General features: G+C 42.0%; 1 protein-coding gene and 1 long non-coding RNA gene across 5 annotated transcripts; one reads left to right on the forward strand and one right to left on the reverse strand.

Annotated features, from left to right (window-relative positions):
- Window positions 1–3,038: 3,038 nt before the first annotated feature.
- On the reverse strand, window positions 3,039–13,970 carry ZNF699 (zinc finger protein 699). Of its 4 annotated transcripts, none has more exons than XM_084885693.1 (7): window positions 13,921–13,970; window positions 13,204–13,844; window positions 9,977–10,058; window positions 8,895–9,021; window positions 5,514–5,627; window positions 4,927–5,110; window positions 3,039–4,578 (listed from the first exon to the last, which is right to left on the reverse strand). In XM_084885693.1, the coding sequence occupies exons 3-7, from the start codon at window positions 10,022–10,024 to the stop codon at window positions 3,120–3,122; spliced, it is 1,932 nt and encodes a 643-aa protein (XP_084741819.1). In that variant the 5' UTR covers window positions 10,025–10,058; window positions 13,204–13,844; window positions 13,921–13,970; the 3' UTR covers window positions 3,039–3,119. The 4 variants fall into 4 exon arrangements, with proteins under 4 accessions (XP_084741819.1, XP_084741821.1, XP_084741820.1 ...); XM_084885695.1 differs by having other exon boundaries at window positions 13,093–13,844; XM_084885694.1 differs by having other exon boundaries at window positions 13,044–13,844.
- A 2,801-nt stretch (window positions 13,971–16,771) lies between these two features.
- On the forward strand, window positions 16,772–23,344 carry LOC311623567. The gene is made up of 5 exons (XR_014795164.1): window positions 16,772–17,145; window positions 21,429–21,500; window positions 22,174–22,300; window positions 22,416–22,504; window positions 23,036–23,344. It is a non-coding gene; the product is annotated as an uncharacterized lncRNA (long non-coding RNA).
- The last annotated feature ends 902 nt before the right edge of the window (window positions 23,345–24,246 follow it).

Below are 24,246 nucleotides of genomic sequence, written 5' to 3' on the forward strand. Positions count from 1 at the left end.
GAGGACATACAGATGACCAATAGACATATGAAAAAAAATGCTCATAGTCCTTAATCTTCAGAGAGAAGCAAATTAAAACTACAATGACGTTATTACCTCACACCAGCCAGAATGGCTGCCATCAAGCGATCAACAACTAGTTCTGAGGAGGATGTGGAGAAAAGGAAAACCTGATGCACTGCTGGTGGGAATGCAGACTGCTACAGCCACTGTGGAAAACAGCATAGAGTTTCCTCAAAAAATTACAAATAGAACTGCCTTTTGATCCAGTGATCCCACTTCTGGGAATATATCTTAAGAATCTCAAAATACCAAGCAGAAAGGATATATACCCCCTATGTTCACAGCAATGTTGTTTATAATAGTCAAGATCTGAAAAGTGTCCATCAGGAGTGGATTTTAAAAAAAAAACAAAAAAAAACTGTGGTATCCCTGATCAATTTGGCTCCGTTTATTGGACATCAACTCATGCACCAAAAGGTTGCCAGTTCATTCCTGGTCAGGTCGCGTGCCCAGGTTGTGGGCACCATCCTTGATGGCAAAGGGATGGGGGGAGACATGTGTAAGAGGCAGTTGGTCAATATTTCTCTCACACATTGATGTTTCTTTCTATTTTCCTTCTCCTTTCCTCTCTCTAAAAATTAATTTTAAAAAATCTTTTCTTAAAAAGCTGTTACACTTACACAGTGGAATACTATGTAGCTGTAAAAAAGAGAAAACTCTTACCTTTTGCAATAGCATGGATGGACCTGGAGATTATTATGCTAAGTGAAATAAGCCAAATAAGCCAGAGAGAAAGACAAATACCATATGACCTCACTTATATGTGGAATCTAATGAACACAATAAATTGGTGAACAAAATAGAACCAGAAGCATAAATACATGGAACAAACTGACACCTGTCAGAGGGAACAGATAGGGGGACTGGATGAGAGAACATATGTGTATAACCCATGGACACAGACAACAGTGTGGTGATGGCCAGAGGGAGAGGTGGGGGCTGGATGAAAATGGGAAAATGGAGGCAGGTGGTGGGGATGGAGGATATCTGTAATATTGTCAACAATTTTAAAAAGAAAGAAAAAAATATTACCACAACTTCCACTCAATGGCTAAAATTAGAAAGTGCTGGCCAGATATTTGGAACAATTAGAATTTGAATGCATTAATTTTATAATTATAGGTGGAATAAACATGTTTGAAAAAGAATAATATCTACCAAACTAAACATGAAGTCTACCCTTAGATTTACTAATCTTATTTTCAAGTACAAAGAATTTACCAAGAGAAATAAGTGTAAGTCTGCCAAAAGAACAATTAGAAGGCAAAGAGACATTATGTTGAGAAAAGCCAAACACATATTGTATTTTAACATATATATAAAGATCAAGAACAAGCAATCCTAATAAATTATAATAAAAACCAAAATTGTGGTTGGTCTTCTTGTTTTGAGATCACAATCAACTTACATACTTTGGGCAGAGTGACTTAATGGGACTGGACTACAGAGATAACAGTGCTGCTCCAAACTGGGGCCACCTCTATATAATAAGTTGATGTGCCAGAGGATGGTAATAAATAAGCAAAATGATAATGCTAAAACTTGCCCCAAAATCTAAGAGGCTGTGTACAGCCATGATAGTGAAACTTACAGAGATGTTCATGGAACTGCTGCTTGTTAGGTAACTTAAGCACTCACTATTCCATTTGAACCAATATTGGTTGGTAAGACCAATAATTGGGAAAATGACTGGAAACTGGAGCCCACAGGCACCTATGCATCTATCTCCCTGTCTCACGGACCCACTAAACTGAAAATAAGAGATTCTATCCTCTGCTTTCTAATTCTTAAACAAACTATTTTAGACAACTCTAACCTGAAACTGCATAAGCAAGTGATTCTGGGAAATGAACTCCCAGCCATGCCCAAATTAACACACAGAAACCAACCTAACCAGCTTTGATTCGAGCTTTCTTCTCACAAGATCTTTTTACTCTGAAAACATTGGGTCCAATTCCCAGTCATGAGCAAGGACAAATAACAAAATACAAAAACTACATATCAGATGAGACATTTCTTTCAAGACCTTCACACTTATTAATTTATGCTGAAATTACTTATGAGACAGAAAAACCTTTGAACTGATAACTTCACAAACAGTAGTTTTTTAGTAAAAAGGGGGAAAATATTGAGATGGCAATCTCCAGTATCTGTTGTACTAGATCAAAATGAAACTACCAATTACAAAAGAAAGTTATAAAAGAAATTACAAATATAAGAGCCCATGCCATAATCACTGCACACTTAGAGAACAATGATAGTTTATCAGAAACTAATTTTTTTTTAAAAAGGATCACTGTTGTCTGCATGTGAAAAAATACTTAGTAATGAAAATATTTACATTTGAATCAAAATAAAAGCAACTCAGAATAAAACATGTTAGCGCTGAAAGGTATTGGAAGGAAATTTATCTAAATATTCATATCAGAAAATTAAAATCAGAACCCTGGCCAGGTAGTTCAGCTGGTTAGAACATTGTCCTGATACCTCAAGGTTGTGAGTTCAATCCCCAGTCAGGGTACCAACAAGAATCAAATAATGGATACAGAAATAAATATAACAAATTGATCTCTCTCTCTTTCTCTGTCCTGATACCTCAAAGTTGTGGGTCCAATCCCCAGTCAAGGTATCTACAAGAATCAAAAAATGGATACATAAATAAATAGAACAAATTGAACTCTCTCTTTCTTCTTCTTCTCAAATCAATATTTTTCTGTTCCTGTCTCTAAAATCAATAAATCAATTTTTAAAAAATTTAATTAACTAAAAACTAGAAATCAGTGAGCTATATTCCACTTTAAGGGTAAGCCACTAATCTTTGATTCTAGTATGAATTTTCTTATAGACTTCTTATGAACTTTGACCAATAAAATGTGATATTCATGAAGGCATTACCACATGGTTTACAAAGGTTTTCACTCAGTTGTAAATTCTCAAGTCTTCATAAATATGGGCAATAATTTGCTTTTTTAGTCAGAGGAAGTTTCTACAGTGTGAGATCTCATATGTTGCCTAAGATTTCAAAAGCTTTGCAGACATTCCTATACGGCTTACATTTATATGTTTTCTCTAGTGTGAGTTTTTACATGTCTTCGAAAGTAGGCAGGGCAGACAAAGGCTTTCCCGCATTCTTTACATTCATATGGTTTCTCTCCAGTGTGGCTTCTTACATGTCTTCGAAAGGATGAGGGACAACTAAAGGCTTTCCCACATTCTAGACACTCAAACGGTTTCTCTCCAGTGTGCATTCTGGCGTGTACAGTTAGGTATGAAGAATGACGAAAGGTTTTCCCACATTCCTTACATTCATAGGGTTTCTCCCCAGTGTGTGTTCTCATATGAATCCTAAGAGCTGAAGGATAAATAAAGGCTTTTCCACATTTTTTACATTCATAAGGTTTCTCTCCAGTGTGAGTTCTTACATGTACTGTAAGGTGGGAGGAACTAATAAAGGCTTTCCCACATTCTTTACATTCATAAGGCTTCTCTCCACTGTGAGTTCTCAAGTGTTCAGTGAGGGATGAGGAACGACTAAAGGCCTTCCCACATTCCTTACATTCGTATTGTATCTTTCCAATATGATCTCTCACATGTGCTCTAAAGGATGAGGGGCAACTAAAGGCTTTTCCACATTCCTTACACTCATACGGTTTCTCTCTACTTTGATTTTTCACATGTGTATTAAGGGAAGTTAAAAGATAGAAGGCTTTTCCACATTCCAGACATTCATAGGGTTTCTCTCCAGTATGTTTTCTCATATGGATACTTAAGGAGGAGGGACAATTGTAGGCCTTCCCACATTCCTTACATTTATAGGGTTTCTCTCCTGTATGTGTTCTGACGTGTACAGTGAGTTTTGAGGACTCACTAAAGGCCTTTCCACACACTTTACATTCGTAAGGCTTCTCTCCAGTATGAATTCTTATATGTATTATAAGGTGAGAGGAAGAACTAAAGGCCTTTCCACATTCCTTACATTCATATGGCTTATCTCCACTATGAATTCTTTTGTGTTTGGAGAGTGAGGAGGAGCAACTAAAAGCCTTCCCACATTCCTTACATTCATAAGGCTTATCTCCACTATGGATTCTTTTGTGTTCTGTGAGGGATGAAGAACAGCTAAAGTGTTTTCCACATTCCTCGCATTCATAGTTTGTCTTTCCCATGTGAATCTTCATATGTGCCCTGAAGAATGAAGAACAGCCGAAGGCTTTGGTACACTCCTTACATTCATAGGGTTTCTCTTCTGTTGGATTTTTCATATGCTTCTTGAAACAAGCGAGAAAATGGAAAGCTTTCCCACATTCCTTACACTGATAGGGTTTGCTTCCAGTGTGAGAGCCGATGTGATTCTTAAGGGATAAATGATCCGTGAAGACCTTTTTACATTCATGGCATTCATAGGATTTTATCTCAATAGTTCTTTTGGGCATATTAAGATTTGAAATTTGGCAGAAGGTTTGTCCACACTGATTTTCTTCATTACATTCATAGATGTCCTCCACCACATTATTTCTTTCAAAAATAAAAAGCACATGGTTAGTAATAAATACATTTTTACCATTTTCAGTTAATTATGCATGTTTTTGCCCTGTCAAGTTATAAGCTGAAAGTTCTCACAAAGGGCTCTACAATAGCCAATATTTATCACTGAATTTTTATTAACTGGATTTTTCTCATAATTGCTTACAACTATCAAACATTGAAGTCCTGCCTCATTCATAGGGTGGGGGAATATCTTATGAAAATTCTTTATGAAATCACAATTTTTTACCAAGTCTTATGTACATGTTTTTTTAAATTTAATGACATTTTAAGATTCTCTTCTGAGGTACTACTTTCTTTTATATGAATGGCACTCACCTCAAATGTTTTTTGGGGTTTTTGTTTTTATAATCAATGCAATGGTATTCCCAGTTTTTGTATAAAATGGATGACCAGAAATCATTCTTTTTGAATCTTTCTATTCTCTGTTGATTGGATGATTTTTCTCCATAAATGTCTTGTGAAGTGACTGATTTATTACTTTTAAGTTGAGTCTCCAAACCTGAGACAAAAGGTAAAGGTACATATTAGCAAAGGGCTTTTGGCACTATGGCTATTTGAAGACTTTGATACTATGGCTGTTTCAAGACTTTGATAATAAGCACAAGGTCAATATGGTAAACAACTGACTAAAAAATAATTCCATAAAGAGTGAGACTGATGGTAACATGAATAGAGTATTATTAGGAGAATAAAACAAAAAGAAACTGGATAAAATGTATATGACCAAATACTAACTTATAAAGAGGAAAGTCTTTTCCACAAATAAAAAAGTGTGAGAGGACTAATAAAAAGTCATAGCAGTAATCAATGGTGTCTGTGAAAAATTTGCCTCTCAGACAAGTTTCATTTTGCTTTTATTTTGTTTCCAAATGTAATATCCCCCAACCAGGACAATTTCTCACAAGAATTCTTGCCTTCCAGGTGCTCCCTATGGAGAGTCCCTCTCCAGGTTGATATCTCCAGGTCCTCCTCTTGTTTCCATTGGGAGATCAGACAGGGTGTTTGTAGTGGATACCCTATTAATGCAGAAAGGCATATCACATGAAAGAAAACAATGAGGAACCATAAACATTTCCATGAGACAAAGCAAAACTTCATTCTTCTAATACTGATACTATAAAGATGGGGCAAGTGTGAATTTAATTACAACAAAATTTATGTCCTAAGATTTTTAAGGGGAGGAAGAGTTGTGACATAGCCTTTGATGTCTAGAACTGATCTTTCATATCTAATCCTCACCCAAAACCCATATCCAACCCTGGCAGGTGTGGCTCAGCAGTTGGAGCACTGGCCCATGCACCAAAGGGTCATGGATTCAAATCCTGGTCAAGGGCACATAACTGGGTTTCAGGTTCACTTCCCACCCCATATGGGAGGCAACCAATGTGTCTCTCTTTCTATCTATCTATCTTTCTATCTATCTATCTATCTATTTATCTATCTATTTCTATCTTTATCTCTCTCCCACTTCTTTCCATCCTTCTACTCTCTCTGAAAAAAAGCAATGAAAAAAATATCCTCATGTGAAAATTAACCCCAAAAAACTTATTTTTAATCCATGTCTAAATAGATTAATGAAACAGAATAGAGTTCAGAAATAGGCCCATAAAAATAGTCAACTGATTTTTTTTAAGAGGAGCAAAGGCAATGCAATGGAGAAAAAATAGTCTTTTTACCAAAGACAAGAACTAGATATTAATATCCAAAAAAATTAATCCAGACACAAACCTTATACTCTTCACAGAAATTGATTACAGACCTAAATTTAAAATGTAAAACTATAAAACTCTTAAAAGATAATAGGAGAAAAATTTAGATGGCCTAGGGCTTGGCAATGACTTGATAGTTACAACACCAAAGGCATCATCTACAAAAGGAAGAATTGATAAAGGCATATGCCCAGGTTACAGGCTCGATCTCCAGTAGGGGGCGTACAGGAGGCAGCCGATCAATGATTCTCTCTCATCATTGATGTTTCTATTTCTCTCTCTCCCTCTTCCTTACTCTCTGAAATCAATAAAAATATCTTTTAAAAACAATTGGGGGGAAAAAAAAAAAAAAAAAAGCAATAAGATACTACCATACATCTATGAGAATGGCCAAAATCTGAAACACTGACAACACAAAGTGCTGGTTAGGATGTGGATCATCAGGAATTCTCATTCATTGCTGGTGGGAATTCAATATGGTGCAGCCACCTTGGAAGACAGTCTGGCATGTTTGTTGGTTTTTTTATAAAACTAAAGGAAACATTCCCATAGATCAGACAATCCTGCTCTTTAAATTTACCCAAGTGAGTTGAAAACATATCCAAACAAAACTTGCACACACAAATTTACAGAAGCTTTATTCATAGCTGCCAAAAGTGAATGGATAAATAGATGGTGGTACAGCAAGACAATGGAATATTATATTCAGTTCTAAGAAGAAATGAACTGTCAAGACATAAAAGAACTTTAAATGCATGTTACTAACTGAAAAAAGCCAACGTGAAAAGGCTATATACACGTATATCATACAATTCCAAATACATGACATTCTCAAAAAAAGAAAACTATGGACATAGTAAAAACATCCATACTAGGCAGGGGTTAAAAGGGAAGGAGGGATGAATCGACCAGGCACAGAGGATTTAGGACAGTAAAACTACTCTGTATGATATTATGACACTGGGTATGTCATCATATATTTGTCCAAACCATAGAAGGTACAACACCAAGAGTAAAGCCCGATGTAAACTATGGACTCAGGTGCTGAGGATATGTCAATGCAGGTTCATCAACTGTAACAACTAACCCACTCTGATGGGGGATGTTGGTAGCAGGGAAGGCTGTGCATGTGTAAGGGTAAAGCGGCATATGGGAAATCGCTATAACTTCTTTTCAATTTTTCTGTGAACCTAAAACTGCTCTAAAAATAAATAAATGTTTGTGGGTGGTTTTGTGTGTGTGGGGGTTTTTTTTTGTTGTTTTTTAACTCGTGTGCAGAACCTCAGAATATTTCCATATTTGGAACTAGGATCATTGCAGATATAATCACGTTAAGCTGAAGTTATACTTGAGTAGGGTGGGCTCTAAATCCAATAACTAGTGACCTTATATAGAGGGAGACTTAGAGACAGAGAGAAGATGGAGGCAGAGATCAGAGCAATGTATTTGCAAGTCAAGAATACCAAGGATTGCCAAAACCGGTTTGGCTCAGTGGTAGAGCGTCGGTCTGCGGACTGAAAGGTCCCAGGTTCGATTCCAGTCAAGGGCATGTACATTGGTTGCGGGCATATCCCCGGTAGGGGGTGTGCAAGAGGCAATTTGTCGATGTTTCTCTCTCATCGATGTTTCTAGCTCTCTATCTCTCTCCCTTCCTCTCTGTAAAAAAAGCAAAACAAAACAAACAAACAAAAAGAAAAAGAAAAAAAAAAGAATACCAAAGATTTATTTCTGGCCACCACCGAAAGCCAGGAAGAGACAGGCAGGATTTTTTCCAAAGAGCTTTCAGAAGGGGCAAGGCCCTGTGGACACCTTGATTTTGGACCTCCAGATTCAGAAATGTGAAAGAACGGGTTTCTTTTGTTTTTAGTCATCCAGTTTGTAGTATTCTGTTACAAAAGACCCAGTAAACTAATACAGCCTGCTTGCATAGACCCCTCCCCAAATCACTCAACCAAAGTTCAAATCCTATAATATGTATTTTCTAATACCCTCTTACTGTGACACCCCACAGCTCCCTATGTCATGTGTTCTCCCTTGAAGCACTGAGTAATTAACCCAACTTGTTTAACATTAGGTATGTTGCCGGCGGTCTTTTAGTAAAGAGCATTGATGGCAGCAAATTCTCAAAAGGTCCCAAACCATAAACCTCCCTGGGACCCTAAGAGACCCCTCAAATCTATGCATATTTCAGAATGGAGAGGGAGAGTGATAGAAACATCAATGATGAGAGAGAATCATTGATTAGTTTCCTCCAGCACGCCCCCCTCTGAGCATGTGCCTTTGACTGGAATCGAACCCAGGACCCTTTAGTCCACAGACCAATGCTCTATCCACTGAGCCAAACCAGTTAGGTATGCCCACACTTTCAACCACAATAAAAAGTCAGTTCAACACACAGATGTTTCTTTTCATGGTGAAGCCCCTAGACTACAGGTTCCTTGGGGTCAGTGACCAGGTCTATCTTATTCACCAATCAACTGCAATTCTTCAGCCCAAATCCTCGCATAAGAAATAAGGTTGAGTTGTCAGATTTGTTTTCTAAACATCTAAATAAAGGAATGCTGCTATTCTTACCGAGTGAGGCCAGGTTCTTGAAGTTCTCCAGCATCACCTCTCTGTACAGGCTCCTCTGAGCACGATCCAGCAAAGCCCACTCCTCCTGGCTGAAGTCCACGGCAACATCCTCAAAGACCACTGAGTCCTGAAACACCCCACATTCTCTGATCAGAAGGTATCAACTCCCCAAATGTGTTCAGGAGGATGGATGACGCTGACAGTACAGGATAAAGGAGCTGAGAACCCCGTCATGGGGAGTTCTAAAGATTTTATGGTCTCCTAACATCGATCCCTGGACTCAGCTATCAGATCTTTCTCCCCACACATCCTTCCTGACTGATCAAATTCTGTCTCCCAGACTGAATGAAACTTCTAAAACACTCAATTTATCTCTCCATGGTTCAATGGTAAACAATTCCAATCTTATAATGATCCAGAACAGCCCAGGACAAATAGCAAAAATGAGATAACTGGTCTAAAAATCAAATACAGCAGGTCCTTGAATGACTTCATTTTGATATAATGATGAGGAGATGCTGTGAGAACTTAACTCATCTATACCAATCTATGGTGAAACTGGTTTCCGTATCTGTTGTTTTTGCTTTAAATCGCAGAACCTATCAATAATGTTAAGTGAGAAACAATTTCACCTGCTTCCTTCTCTCCCACTAGAGCAATCAGCACAACATGAAACGAAGGGTCAAATCTGGATGAGGTTTTAATTAATAAAAACGCACTGAGAGAGAGGGAGCTTTCCTTTATTTTCATAAACCCAAGAGGCTGAGAAGCACAACTTTTCAACCCAGGCCTGCAGCTGGCCATATTTTCTCAGGCTCTAGGTCAGGGCTAAATCCAGCCTACCACCTGTTTGTGCATGTAAAGTTTTATTGGAACACAATCAAACGTGTTTATATGATGTCTGCGGCTGCTATCACACTACAGTGGCAGAGTTGAGTTCCAACAGAAACTCAGGCCTTCAAAGTCTAGCATACTATGTGGCCCAACAAAGAAACAGGTTGCTGATCCCTGCCCTAAACAATCAGACTGATGAACTGGTGAAATGGGAATATTATTTTGGAGAACCATTAGCTCTTACCTACCTGTGTCATGTTTTCCTGTGACTCAGCAGATCTTCTTTCTTTGTCCATTCATGAAGAAAGGCAGACGATGGAGAAGTTATAGCTGAGGCGGGAGAAAAAGGACATCACAATTTAGATCTTCCCACAATTTGCACACTCATGAGCTTGGATGCTGCAGCACATTATGAGTTACCATTCCACCCAAAACACACACACACACACTACCCACACATGCACATGCATTCACCCAAGACACCCAAGCAAGCACATGCTGATCTCGTAAGAAAGTGGAGCAATGTTACCTCGTGTAGAGCTAGAAACTGCTCTGGTTCTTGTTGGCCTTTTTTTTTTTTTTTTTTTTTTTTAAGGTTAATAGTCCCATTTTACAAGTAAGTTAACTGAACTCTAAAAACTTAGCTAACACTAAAATCAATTTGCCCATAATAATGAAAAGCATAAAAAGTTCCAGGCAAAACCTACAACCTGAAATTCTTATATTCCTATGAATATATACTCTGTCTCAAATCCAAGAAAGCACTGACTAATATACCAGACTTTTGGGTGCTCCGTTCCCAATATTCCTTACTTCGGCACCCCTTGGCAAGCTAATAGGCATTCCTGCTCAGCCCCTGATCAATGGGCCTTCCCTCCCATGGGCTGCAGGATCCCTGAAACCTGGTTTACGAGAATCAACTAACGAAATTCCACACAAGGAAGCAGAGAAGACTCCCATGCTATCATCCTCATGCTAAATGCTGCCTGTACAGAAGCAGAAAATAATACTTAAGTGAAGTGAGGAATGTGTGTCATCTCTGATAGTAATATCTACAGGGCTGCTTTACAAATTTCCAATAATGAAAACACAACTGTTTCTTCCACGGCAGTACTGAATAGTCAACCACAGGCTTTACTATATTAATAATATGTTCCATGCGAGCAACCATGATGTGAGAAAGACTTTGCAAAGAGATGCCCACATCTTTGCAAAGAAGTTATTTATCAATATATTTCATAGAAACTCTGCAAATCAGGTATTATTACAACTAATTTATAGCTGAGAAATCTTAGAGTCAATTAACCACTAACCACGTACTCAATGTTCCCCAATTAGAAAGCTGCCCTCTCAGGGTGTGTATGCAGGTCTATTTATCTCAAGTCCAAATGGCCAATGAGTATATTTCTGAACGTATATCTTACAACCTCATTGTTAGAGAGGCCCTTATTCTCTAACATTACCAGGGTCTGGCCTAGAACCCTGTTGGACACGCTGTGCAGAGTAGACAAATGAGTAGACAAAGGTTTTATCTTTGAGTTCCTTCTCTTGACTAAGACCTAGTATGTCTTGAGCAAAGATGCTTCTCTTAAGGCCCCTACTGCCTGCTCCTTCATTGCGTATTTGTTTATGTAATATTTCCCCTGATCCTATCACATGCAGTCACAGGAGATGTGGCACTGAACAAAACAGAAAAATACTGAAGTACATGGACTTCATAATTATTTTAAGGGAGGGCAGTAAATTAGCAAAATATCAAGTAGTGGTATACGCTATATAAAAATGCAGTGCATTGCAGAAATAAGGAGATGCACACATACTTATCTTAGGGAGTCGGTGCTACTATATGGCAGGATAGAAGCAGAAAATTAAAATAACTGTTTCAGATAACAATGGAAATCCATAGCTGGCGTGGTATGTATATTTTTATACTTATAAATACCATCAATTCCCAGAGAAGAAAAATATCAGTATCAATAGGCTAACTACTGACTTACAAAGTTGGGAAAAGAATAGCATAAAGGGTTAGAAAGAAAAGTGAAAACGAGGCATAATTAATGATACTTTAAAAAACTAATAAACAGAATCAGAAAAGGTAGCAACCTGTCCTTTGAAAACTAATGAAGTCGACAAACCCATGGCAATTCTAAAAACAACAGAGCACAGATAAAGGAAGTTATGAATGAGTCACAATTATAGATGTTACCAGGAAGATTATATAACAAAAATAAATAAATAAATAAATAAATAAATAAATAAATAAGTGAATAGATATGAAAACATACAGGTAAAGAATAAATTTCGAGCCGAAACCGGTTTGGCTCAGTGGATAGAGCATCAGCCTGTGAACTAAAAGGTCCCAGGTTCAGTTCTGATCAAGGGCATGTAAGTTGGTTGTGGGCACATCCTCAGTAGGGGATGTGCAGGAGGCAGTTGATCAATGTTTCTAACTCTCTATCTCTCTCCCTTCCTCTCTGTAAAAAATTAATAAAGTATTTTTAAAAAGAATAAATTTTGAAAGAGAAAAATACAAATTTCCAGCAATTATTTAAGATAAATACAGAACTTGATTATATTCAATCATTAAAGAAAAAAAATCTCCAATTTAAAACATACCCATGTAAGAAATAAATTGTTTTACCAACAAGCTCACAAAATAAATAAAATACTCAAAATCCTATGGGTGGGTGGGACTATTTTCTCCAGTATTTCCAAGGCCACAAAAATACAACTAAAAAAAAGATATCATACACATTAGTGCAAATAACATATAGTATAGTCAAGAAATAAAAAATAAAGACATTAATCACAAACCAAGTTCGTTTCATCCTAAGAATAAAATGTGGCTGAAAATGGAATCATCAATTAATAGAATTTACCACATTCACATAAAAAGATTACACACAGTTTGACTTACTAGACACAAACTAGTGATTGATCTATATCAATGTTCATTGGTGATAACATTTTAAACCCACCATAAGGGGGGTGGAGGGGAGATCCACACATACCTACCATAAACATCCTACTTAAGGGTAGAATAACTCTTTGGGATCAGAAACAACGAAAGGATATAAATTCCATGCTATTTTACATGGAACTGCATGAAGGTCCTGGCAGTACAATAAAATATAAATAAATAAAATAAAAAAAAAGAAATACAAGGTACAATGGAGGTGGGGGAGGCTGAAAATGACAGTTAGCCACACTTTGTGTGTGAAATTCAAATAGAAATCTACAGATGATTAAAATGTATAGCTGCATTCGGCAAGGAGCATCATGAGGGCATTTAATAATCCGTTCACTTTTACGCACCGGAATATAATGTAGCTGTGCTGGCTTCGGCAGAATACACATTACATACCATGTAGCAACCGGATGCCTGGGCGGGGTAAAACTAAGGTTTAATACTCTCTCCTGCACGAGGAGGGGAGGAGAAGGGGACGGAGCTGAGGCCAATGTCAGCCGCGCTCACCGGACACGCCGCGGCCGAAGTCCACGGATCCGCGCGGAGGCCACGAGGGGAGGCTCTGGTCCGAACGGCAGGGATGCTTTTCCTCTTTGTGGGGAGAGAGCACAGGACGCCTTGGGAGGATGATGAAAAGAAGGAGATCGTCCCATCTACTTCGCTCTCGCTCCGATCGCTGGGCCCAGCCCAGAGTTCGCGGCCGGCCGCGAGCGGGGCGCACGGGGCTCGGGAACCGGGGGCGGCCCCCCTGTGATCGCTGGCCTCCCCGCGGCCGAGCTCTCCGCTCCCGACGCCGGGGGCCTGGGGAGGCCGGACCGAGGCCGCGGAGGCCGAGGACCCGGGGGAAGACTGACCGCCGCCGCCGGGGGGTGGGGAGGGTGCGGGGAGACCGGCAGGCCGCTCGCGCACGCGCAGAAGCGAGCATCGGCTTCCGGACGGTGCGCTGCCCCCGGCCACCGAGGCGGGGGCTCCGGGGCTGGGAAATGGGGTCCCGGAGGCGGAGGGACTGGGTGGAGGGGGGAGCAAGCGGGGCGGCGGTGCTTCCAGCTCTGAGTGACCAACTGCCAGTTTCCTGCCATGAGAGATGTAGATGGTTCCTGGGGCCGGATCAGCGCAGGAGTCGGGGTTGGATGTCAGTGGGGCGGGACCTGGTCAGTGGGGCGGGACCAGGTCAGCGGGGCGGGACCAGGTCAGCGGGGCGGGACCTGGTCGGTGGGGCGGGACCTGGTCGGTGGGATAGACCAGGTCAGTGGGGCGGGACCTGGTCGGCGGGGCGGGACCTGGTCGGTGGGGCGGGACCTGGTCGGTGGGATAGACCAGGTCAGTGGGGCGGGACCAGGTCAGTGGGGCGGGACCAGGTCAGAGGGGCGGGACCAGGTCAGAGGGGCGGGACCTGGTCAGAGGGGCGGGACCAGGTCAGAGGGGCGGGACCTGGTCGGTGGGGCGGGACCAGGTCAGAGGGGCGGGACCTGGGGAGGGGGGGGACCTTGTCGGTGGTATAGACCTGGTCAGTGGGCAGGGACCTGGTCAGTGGGGCGGGACCAGGTCAGTGGGGCGGGACCAGGTCAGAGGGGCGGGACCTGGTCAGTGGGGCGGGACCTGGTCGGTGGGGCGGGACCTGGTCGGTGGGGCGGGACCTGGTCGGTGGGATAGACCAGGTCAGAGGGGCGGGACCAGGGGAGGGGGGGGACCTTGTCGGTGGTATAGACCTGGTCAGTGGGCAGGGACCTGGTCAGTGGGGCGGGACCAGGTCAGTGGGGCGGGACCAGGTCAGAGGGGCGGGACCTGGTCAGAGGGGCGGGACCTGATCAGTGGGGCGGGACCAGGTCAGAGGGGCGGGACCTGGTCGGTGGGGCGGGACCTGGTCGGTGGGGGGGGGGGACCTTGTAGGTGTTATAGACCTGGTCAGTGGGCAGGGACCTGGTCAGTGGGGTGGGACCAGGTCAGTGGGGTAGACCTGGTCAATGGGGCGAGATCAGGACAGTGGGACGTGACCAGGTCAGCGGGGCGGGCTTAGTTGAATATCAGAGAGGCAGGGCTTACGGTGGGGCCAGGCCGAGGGGCGGAACTGAGGAAGACCCCAGGGCAAGAGGCGAGGTAGGGCCTCCAATCCAGGCTCTCCAGAACTGGAGAACTGGACACAAAACCTAAGCCTACACCGATCTATGAGACCTCCCTGCCACCCAGCCAGTCCTCTCATTAGAACGGGCCAGCCTCTGCAACACTCCTGTCCTCTTTTTTAAAAAATGGAGTGGATATTGTTTTGTAAAAAACTTAAGGTCTGTAAACTGTAGTGTGTGCCCACATTTCCTGTGGCCCCTAACCCTGATGCTGTTCTGGCTTTTTACCTCTAAATGGTTAAGCTCTCATACTTTTAACTCGAACATAATGAAAATCAGAGACCTGGTGGCATTCCAGTTGCTCTCAAAATCCAGTAGCTAAAGAATCTCCCCCTTGCTTCTGGACAGTAGCCTCAGCCTCACATCTCAGATTTAAATTTAGGGTCACCTCTTCACCTCTAACACAGTATCTGAAACCCCAGACTGAGATACTGTAGTGCTTGTTCCATGTCACATTAACTTTTTTTTTTTTTTTAGCTTTCTTTAGCTCCCTTCCCAGATAAGGGGGATCATAAAGAGGAAGCTAAACTACTGTTAGGGTCGCCAAAGGAGGAACACAAGAGGCCAAAGTGGTAAGGGAGTATAAATTTATTATGTCATCTGGATACTGGATGGCCTGAGCCCCAACATGGCACCAGCAACCAAAGATGGGGAGTCAGAGGTTTTTAAAGGACTCTGGGCAGGCCTCTTCTGGGCGGAGAATTCTCTGTGCAGGTCCAGATTCTGGGAAAGTCCGCAGGGGAGAGATAATGGTCTTAACAAGTGGACTATGGTCTAAGCGAGTGGAGTGTTCTTGTGAAGTGGCCTAAAGGTCAGTTCTCAGGGTGAGGGGAAAGTGTGGTGTCGATTGAATTATTTGATCAGCCCTAACAACTACATTGTATTATGCTAGGCGAAATAAGCTAGTCAGAGAAAGATAAGTATCACATGATCTCACTCATAGTGGAATCTAATGAACAGAATAAACTGATGAACAAAATAGATCCAGAGATATGAACCATGGAACAGATTGAGGAATTTCAGAAGGAAGGCCAATCTGGGGAGGTGGTGATGGTAGAAGGGGGAAGGGATTAACCAGGAAACATATGCATATATGCATAGCCCATGGATACAGACAACAGTATGGTGAAAACCTGGGAGGGCAGGTGCCAGATGGAGGGGGTCAATGGTGAAAACAAAGGGGACATCTGTAATACTATCAACAATAAAGACAAATGTTTTAAAAAGCTACATTGAAAAGCTGAATCACCAACAGTGAATTTATTAACAGGTTATGCAGTTATGTAGTGATTGTATCCATCATCTCCATAGGGAAAGTTTAGCAACAACGGTGCCAAGAAGGGGAAGATGCATTTAAGTATGCAGCAAAATGTGAAATTGATAAAGACAAAATGGAACTTTAAGGGAACATAATCGGGCGGGTCCATAGGAAGAGCTAGGGTTATGGAAGTTCTCGCACTGTCATTGGGAGAACCCTACAGAAAGAACTGTTTATTTATATAGTAAAGTTCTACGGTTCTAACTTCCCTTTCCCCTCCCTTCCCTTCCCTTCCCTTCCCTTCCCTTCAATAAATACCCCTGCATCCTCGCATGCATTCCACATGACTTGCCATATCTACATGCGCCGGGTTGCAATCGTTTCTTCTCCCTCCACCCCTAATACATTTTTAGTGATGAAACATCTAGTGATGTTAATTTTTAGTCTACAAAACAATTGTTTTTTGCGTGTAAGACGTTTAAGAGGCATGGGCTAGGGAAGAAAATAAACCACAGCCGCACCTTCCAGGTCAAACGCCTAGCTCTCCAGCACCTCATCCAGTGGGTCTGTCCAAACCGCCGAGGCTCCGCCCAAACCTCCGAGGCTCCGCCCCTTACGTCGGTCGCAGAGACCGAGCGAGCGTGCGTGTGCACGTTTGCCTGTGCACGGTTGCCTGTGCGCACGCGCACACGAAGCGACGGCCCTCTTAACTGCGCTGGGGCGGGTGTCGGAGGTGAGGGTAGGCGGGGTCACAGGGGGCTGGCCCCGCGCGCTCTGACCCCGCCCCTCGCGACGGGTCGGGGGAGGAGAGAACGCTCCAGGGCGATTCCCCCTCGGAGGAGCTCAGCCTGCGGGGTCCCCGCAGCAGCTTGGGGCGGGCGGGTCGGCCTCCCCCCCTTTCACAAAAGCCTCCAAGTGTGCGCTTTCCTCCGAAGGAAAAAGCATCTCCGCCTTTCGCATCCCTGACCCGGGCCTCAGGGTGCCCCGTCCCCAGCAGCCTGGCCCTCCGCGGGATCCCGGGGCGCCCTCCGGGGAGCTGTTCCGTCCGTGGGTGTCCGTGATAGCGGTTTGGTAAGTTGCATCCCAGTGGGAAGAGGGACCTTAGCGGGCAGGAGGGTGAATGGAAGACTATAAATGCGCATTGGCCACAGAGGACCAGCGGGCTCAGCCTCCCATCCCAAGTCCGCTCGCTCCTCTCGGAGTCCCGCGAATCCCCGACGCCTCCGAGAAAAATGTGGCTTAGCATCACTGATAAACAGCGGGACAACTTGCATTTAAATGTCTCCCAATGTGATGAAGTACACATCACCTAGGAAACTTTCAAGTCTCTAAATCTGTGCAGTAATTGATAGCCATAGGCTAGCAGTCAGTGGTCGGCAAACTCAGTCAACAGAGCCAAATATCAACAGTACAATGATTGAAATTTCTTTTGAGAGCCAAATGTTTTAAACTTAAACTTCTAGCGCCACTTCTTCAAAATAGACTCGCCCAGGCCGTGGTATTTTGTGGGAGAGCCACACTCAAGGGGCCAAAGAGCCGCATGTGGCTCAAGCCGCAGTTTGCGGGACAATAGATGCTGGCGCCGACTTGGGCTGTTTGCAAAAGTTGAGGTTGAATTAACCCCGAGTTTTATGAGTTTGGACGGGCGGGCTGTTCTCATTTAGAAACTCTTACCTGAAGGAAATCTGCGTGTAGCGTCGGGTGAACCCCTGATCTAGATTCACGAGTTGTAAAGATTTGTCTCACCTGTCATTCTTGATGTAGATACTCGTGATGATGAGCCAGTTAGTGGTAAGTTGCAGACATTCACGTCACCCCTTAAACATTGCAGCTAAGAACGAGGGCTGTCTCCTTTTATTTTTCAAAATATATTTTATTGATTTTTTTTTTTTTAACCGAGAGGAAGGGAGAGGGAAAAAGAGTTAGAAACATCATGAGAGAGGAACATCAATCAGCTGCCTCCTTCACACCCCCTACCGGGGATGTGCCCGCAACCAAGGTACATACCCTTGACCAGAATCTACCTGGGACACTTCAGTCCACAGATCGATGCTCTATCCACTGAGCCAAACCGGCCAGGGTTGTCTCCTTTTAAAACAGAACAAAACTCCTTCGTCCACCACGAAAAATCAAATTTCTCCCATTTCCCAGAAGTATCTATAAGAGTGGTCAGGTTTTTTTGAGCTAGCATCAATCCAAACAAGATTCACACATTGCATTTTGTTTTTCAATGTCTTGATTATGTTCAAAACATTTCCCTGCATGTCTTAAAATTTAATGTTGATTGTTGAAGTTTCCAGGAGAGTTATACCGGGGTTGTTAAAAGTAGGCTTACAGTTGTCAGTGGCATACTTTTGAGTTAATAAAGCTATTGTAATAATCATCACATTCATGTCCTTTTCCCTACTGAAACTATAAACCTATTTTTGCCATCCCCTGTATTGTAAGATGCTTGCATTCTGATACAGTGCTGTTTTCCTGTGATTTTTAACTTGTCTGCCTCTTGGAATTCTTGTGAAGTACATGTTGGATCTAGGACAGTATTCTGTAATACAAGTACAGTGCAAGGTATAAATGTAATTTTAAAAAAATTTAAAGCCAAATTAGAAAAATTAAAAAGAGTCTCTCTACTGTCAAAATACTTCTAAATGCCATTTGACTATGAAAGAAACCAGGACTCATTTGGGAAGTAGCTGAGTCCAGTGTAAAACAGGAGATGTTCATGATGATCCTGGAACATCTTATACCAGAAATCAAGGAGCCTCTTAAAGATTGATGGGATTACCCCATTTCCCTTTTGCAATTAATAAAGATCTTATTAACTAGGGGATAATTTAAGACTCCATAAATAAGCTGAAGAACATTATAAATGAAGGATTGAGCTGACACAAGAATCAACTGATAAATTTTAACATCACAAAAGAGGCACTTGGATATCATGTGAATTCTGACACGACTATAATATAGTATATAATAAAGAGATAATATAAAAAAAAAAGAGGTAATATGCAAATTGACCTTCACTCCGTTGCACAAGATGGCCACCCCCATGTGATCAAAGATGGCCACCGCAAGATGGCTGGCAGGGGAGGGCAGCTAGGAGTGACTGGGTTGGCAGGGGAGGGCAGTTAGGGGTACAAGGCCTGCAGGGGAGAGCAGTTGGGGGAAACCAGGCCTGCAGGGGAGGGCAGTTGGGGGGACCAGGCCTGCAGGGGAGGGCAGTTACGGGGGACCAGGCCTGCAGGGGAGGGCAATTTGGGGTGACTGGGCTAGCAGGGGAAGGCAGTTGGGGGCAATCAGGCTGGTAGGGAAGCAGTTAGGTATCGATCAGGCTGGCAGGGAGTGGTTAGAGGGTGATCAGGCTGGCAGGCAGGCAGGAGGTTGGGAGCCAGCAGTCCCAGATTACAAGAGGAATGTCTGACTGCCGGTTGAGGCCAGATCCCACAGGGATCCCCAAATGGAGAGGGTGCAGGCTGGGCTGAAGGATAACAACCCTCCCCTCCCCCGCAGTGCACAAAAGGGCCTCTAGTAGTAAATGAAAGTCAGTACCCACAGGTTGAGAACTGCTAGCAGGGTCTCCTAAGACCATCGGAAATCATAAAATTTGCCAGTATAACCATTTTAAAACATACAATTCAATGTCATTAATTATATTCACAATATCAAGCAACCATCTAGTTCACTTTTTAAATTATTTTAGGGCTATTCAGTTTATATAGAGAGAGCAGCGATTTTCAACCAGTGTACCCCAAGAATTTTTTTTAATCCTCACCCAAGGATTTTTTTTTTTTTCCTACTAATTTTCAGACAGAGTAGAAGGAAGGGAGGGAAAGGTGGGGAGAGAGAAAGAAACATCAATGTGAGAGACACATCAATTGGTTGCCTCCCACATGCGCCCTGAGACTATTTTTTCCTATTGGTTTCCAGGTAAAATGGAAGGGAGGGAAGAAGTAGAAGTAGGGGGAAGAGAAAGAGAGGGAGAGAGGGAGAGAGGGAGAGAGGGAGAGAGGGAGAGAGGGAGAGAGGGAGAGAGGGAGAGGGAGAGAGGGAGAGAGAGAGAGGGAGGGAGAGAGAGAGAGAGAGAGAGAGAGAGAGAGAGAGAGAGAGAGAGAGAAACATACATAAGAGAGACACATTGATTGGTTGCCTCGTGCTCTCACCCCCCACCATGGCCGGGATTTGAACCCATAAGCCAGGTATGTGCCCTTAATGAGAAATGGAACCCATTTGGTCCCCAAGGCAACACTCTAAATACTGAGCAAAATTGGCCAAGGCAAGATCCTTTTTGAGGCCTGGATAATGTTTATGTTTTGTCTGTGCTCACACATGATTACAGAGTGGCCTTGTCTGCTGTTGCTGTTGTTAAATCCTTTATACTGAGCATAACCGGATGTCAGGGGCTACCTTTCTCATTACCAATATCATGTACCCTTTGTGTTCAGTTCACTCCAAATGTCTCAAAATGTGTTTTTACAATTGGTGTTGTTGGAATCAAGATTTAAAGTACACACATTTCAGTGAGTGCTTATGTGTCTTTATCAGTAACAGTTCTCCTCTTTCTACCCCAAAATGGGTTGTCTAGTTATTTCCTCAGATGTTATTTAACATGTTCCTGGATTTCTCCTCTTCCCCTTTTTCATAAACTGTTAATTAGGTTGAAGGATTTGTCAGATTGTGTGTGTTTTGGGGGCAAAAATATTCTATAGTTGTTGCTGTTTCTTGTTGCATCATGTCAGAATTCACATGATATCCAAGTGCCTCTTTTGTGATGTTAAGATTTATCAGTTGATTCTTGTGCCAGCTCAATCCTTTATTTATAATGTTCTTCAGCTTATTTATGGAGTCTTAAATTATCCCCTAGTTAATAAGATCTTTATTAATTGCAAAAGGGAAATGGGGTAATCCCATCAGTCTTTGAGAGGCTCCTTGATTTCTGGTATAAGATGTTCCAGGATCATCGTGAACATCTCCTGTTTTACACTGGACTCAGCTACTTCCCAAATGAGTCCTGGTTTCTTTCATAGTCAAATGGCATTTAGAAGTATTTTGACAGTAGACGGTCTTGTTGCTCTTGAGTTGTTACTAACTCTAGGCATTTTTTTGTGGTTCAGATTAGGAAAAAGTTTTAAAAAATTAATAAATATTTACTATATTCCCAATTCCTAATTGTTCTTGAATAGGGAGATAAAATCTTAAGAGCAAGCTGTGTGTATGTGTATCTGCCTGTGTGTGTGGTTACTCTGAAGCTAGTGTGAGAAAGTTGCAGGTCTATAACAGTTGACTGTGTATCTAGCAGGCCTAGACTCTCATGGCTTCTTTTTTTTTTTTTTTTTTCTCTAATTCTGCTTGCTCAGACCCCTGCCAGGTGAGGAGGGAAGCACAGAAAAGGAAGAATGGGTGCAGGATTGCTGACATCATGGTCACAGGTATGTGGGAAATTATACTCTTTCAAAACACACACACACACACACACACACACAAAAACAAAAACAAAACAACAAAAAAAAAACATTGCTGTTCCCAAAGGACACACCTCTTGCCCATGACCCACAGCTTCCCAGTCCTACTGGCTGGCCTCAGGCTTCCCCAGTTCTCTGGGCTTCTTAGAATGGGAGAGAAAATGCCTTAGGAAAGGCTTCTATTGCTACAACATTTGTTAATTTTTTTCCAGATAGTCCTCTAGATTGAGTATGTTTTATATACTGTGGGGTGCTATGAAGGAAAAGAGAGATTTTTCTCTACAGAAAACATTTGTTCATTTTCCAAATATGTTTTCTCATCCTTTTGTACACTCAATCTGTACTAGATCTTGAATAAGTTTGGAAGAGTCTTCAGAATCTAAGTATAGGAATATCAAGTCAACTGTGTATTAGAAAAGCTGATCAAACCATGATCTTGAATGAAATGGTCCAGGGAGTGAGAGTGAGATAGGAGAGCTCCAAGAACTGAGTTCTGGGGAAGACAATGAGAGGCTTTTAAAGTATGCCTGAGCTTCCTATGCGCTGAGTATCCTTTCTCAGTTCTGGAAACCTCTCACCATTCTCCTGGTTCAGTGGATGAAGAATGGTTGGCTAAGGCATAATGTGTGTGATGTTTCAGGACTTGGTGACCTTTGAGGAAGTGGCAGTGGACTTCTCCCAGGAGGAGTGGGTTCTACTGAACTCTGCTCAGAAAATCCTGTACAGAGATGTGTTGATGGAGAACCTTAGGAACCTGGCCTCTGTGGGTAAGGTTGCCCTCATTAATGATATTATTTGAAAACAAATCCATAGAGTACATACCTTCTTTTTCTTTCATCCCTACTTTTTCTCCCAATAGATATAAAAATTTTCCTCCTTCAGTTTCAGGCTGGGCTACTCAACTTAAATCAAAACATGCAATTCACATGCAGAATGTTCCTGAGGAAAAAACTTCTAATGGAATAAAAATGGTAAGACTTACTAGAGATGGCTTTTTATGTTATGAGAAGTCTGTGAATTTCAGTAAATTAAAACAGCAGCAGCACCCATACAAGGAGAGACAGTTGAAGCACGTGACAGAGAACTGTCTCAGCAAAGACTTTATGAATCTCACAGAATTTGAGAAGTCTCCAGTCCTACCTCACACTTCCTGTCTCACAGAAAGCAACTTCAAAGAGAATACCAAAGAATAAACATTTACTTAAATGTGATTTGTTTTTAAGTATTTAATACATAATTCATTTATTCCTTACGATTACAGAAACTCTGTATTTAGGATGCCCTTTGATTGGAATGAGTACAATCAGCCTTGGGAAGCATTCAGCTCATTCAAATTGAAGGAATTACTAGGGCAAAAATTATACATATGCCATAGAATTGGTAAAAATGTCATTCATAACAATGTACTTATTATATGTGGCAGAATCCACATGGAAACAAATTCTCATAAGTGTAATGAAAGTAAGAAAGCTTTAGGTCACCTCTTATTCCTTATTCAACAGGCACCAACTCGCCCTGGTGAGAAACCTTTGGAATTTGGTCACTGTGGAAAATTCTTCAGAAAGAACTGTCACCTTATTTGTACAAGATATTGCAAGGGAAAGAAATGCTACAAATAACAAAGAATACAGGAAAGATTTTGACCATTTCTTAACTCTTAGGAGTCAAATGAGTACTCACTCTGAAGACAACATTTCTGAACTTAATTGACTGTGGCAGAGTTTTCAATCTGGAGTCATCCTATAGGGAACACTCAAAATCGCTCACAGGAGAGAAATCTTCTGAATGTAATAAATGTCTTCTGTCCTTTAGCTTACACTCTTCCTTTTCAGTACATGTGCAAAAACCTATTGGAAAGAAACTCTGCAAATGCAGTGACTATGGACAAAGACCTTCCCTTAGTGTGCACAAAAACTTGTGTACTGAGGAGGGGACCTCCAAATGTGGTAAACATAGGAAGGTTTTTACTGGCCCCTTGTCCCTTCAGAAATGTGTGAGACTTCGCACTGCAGAGAAACCTTATCAATGTAGTGATTGTGGGAAAATATTCATTTTTCACTCTTCCCTTAAGAAACATGTGAGATCACACACTGGAGAGAAGCCTTATGAATGCAATCATTGTGGAAAATTCTTCAGCCAGAGCTCTCATCTTAATGTGCACAAAAGAACTCACACTGGAGAGAAACCCTATGACTGTAAGGAATGTGGCAAGGCTTTCACTGTTCCTTCCTCCCTCCAAAAGCATATGAGAACCCACACTGGAGAGAAGCCCTATGAATGCAGCGACTGTGGGAAAGCCTTCATTGATCAGTCATCCCTTAAGAAACATCAACGCTCTCACACTGGAGAGAAACCTTATGAGTATAATCAATGTGGAAAATCCTTCAGCACAGGCTCTTATCTTATTGTGCACAAGAGAATGCACACTGGAGAGAAAACCTATGAATGTAAAGAATGTGGGAAGGCCTTTAGGAATTCCTCTTGCCTGCGGGTACATGTGAGAACTCACACAGGAGAAAAGCCCTATAAATGTATTCATTGTGGAAAAGCTTTCAGCACCAGCACTAACCTTATAATGCATAAGCAAATACATAATGGGCAAAACTTTAAGAATTAAATGACTACAGGCTAACTTAAGTGGTCCTTCACACCTCATTCCTCCCTCTAGAACTCACACTGGAAAGAAATCTCATTGTGACCAATGGTGAAAGCC

The sequence above is a fragment of the Pipistrellus hanaki genome (genome assembly GCF_964339955.1).
Source record: "Pipistrellus hanaki genome assembly, chromosome: 5".
In the NCBI taxonomy this organism is placed as follows: Eukaryota; Metazoa; Chordata; class Mammalia; order Chiroptera; family Vespertilionidae; genus Pipistrellus; species Pipistrellus hanaki.

Coding starts and splice junctions, on each gene's coding strand:
- ZNF699 (XM_084885693.1), bottom strand. CDS start 10,024: ATGGACAAAGAAAGAAGATCTGCTGAGTCACAGGAAAACATGACACAG. Junction 9,022..9,976: donor CACAGGAAAACATGACACAG/GTAGGTAAGAGC, acceptor GGGGTGTTTCAG/GACTCAGTGGTCTTTGAGGA. Junction 4,579..4,926: donor AACCCCAAAAAACATTTGAG/GTGAGTGCCATT, acceptor TATTTTTGAAAG/AAATAATGTGGTGGAGGACA.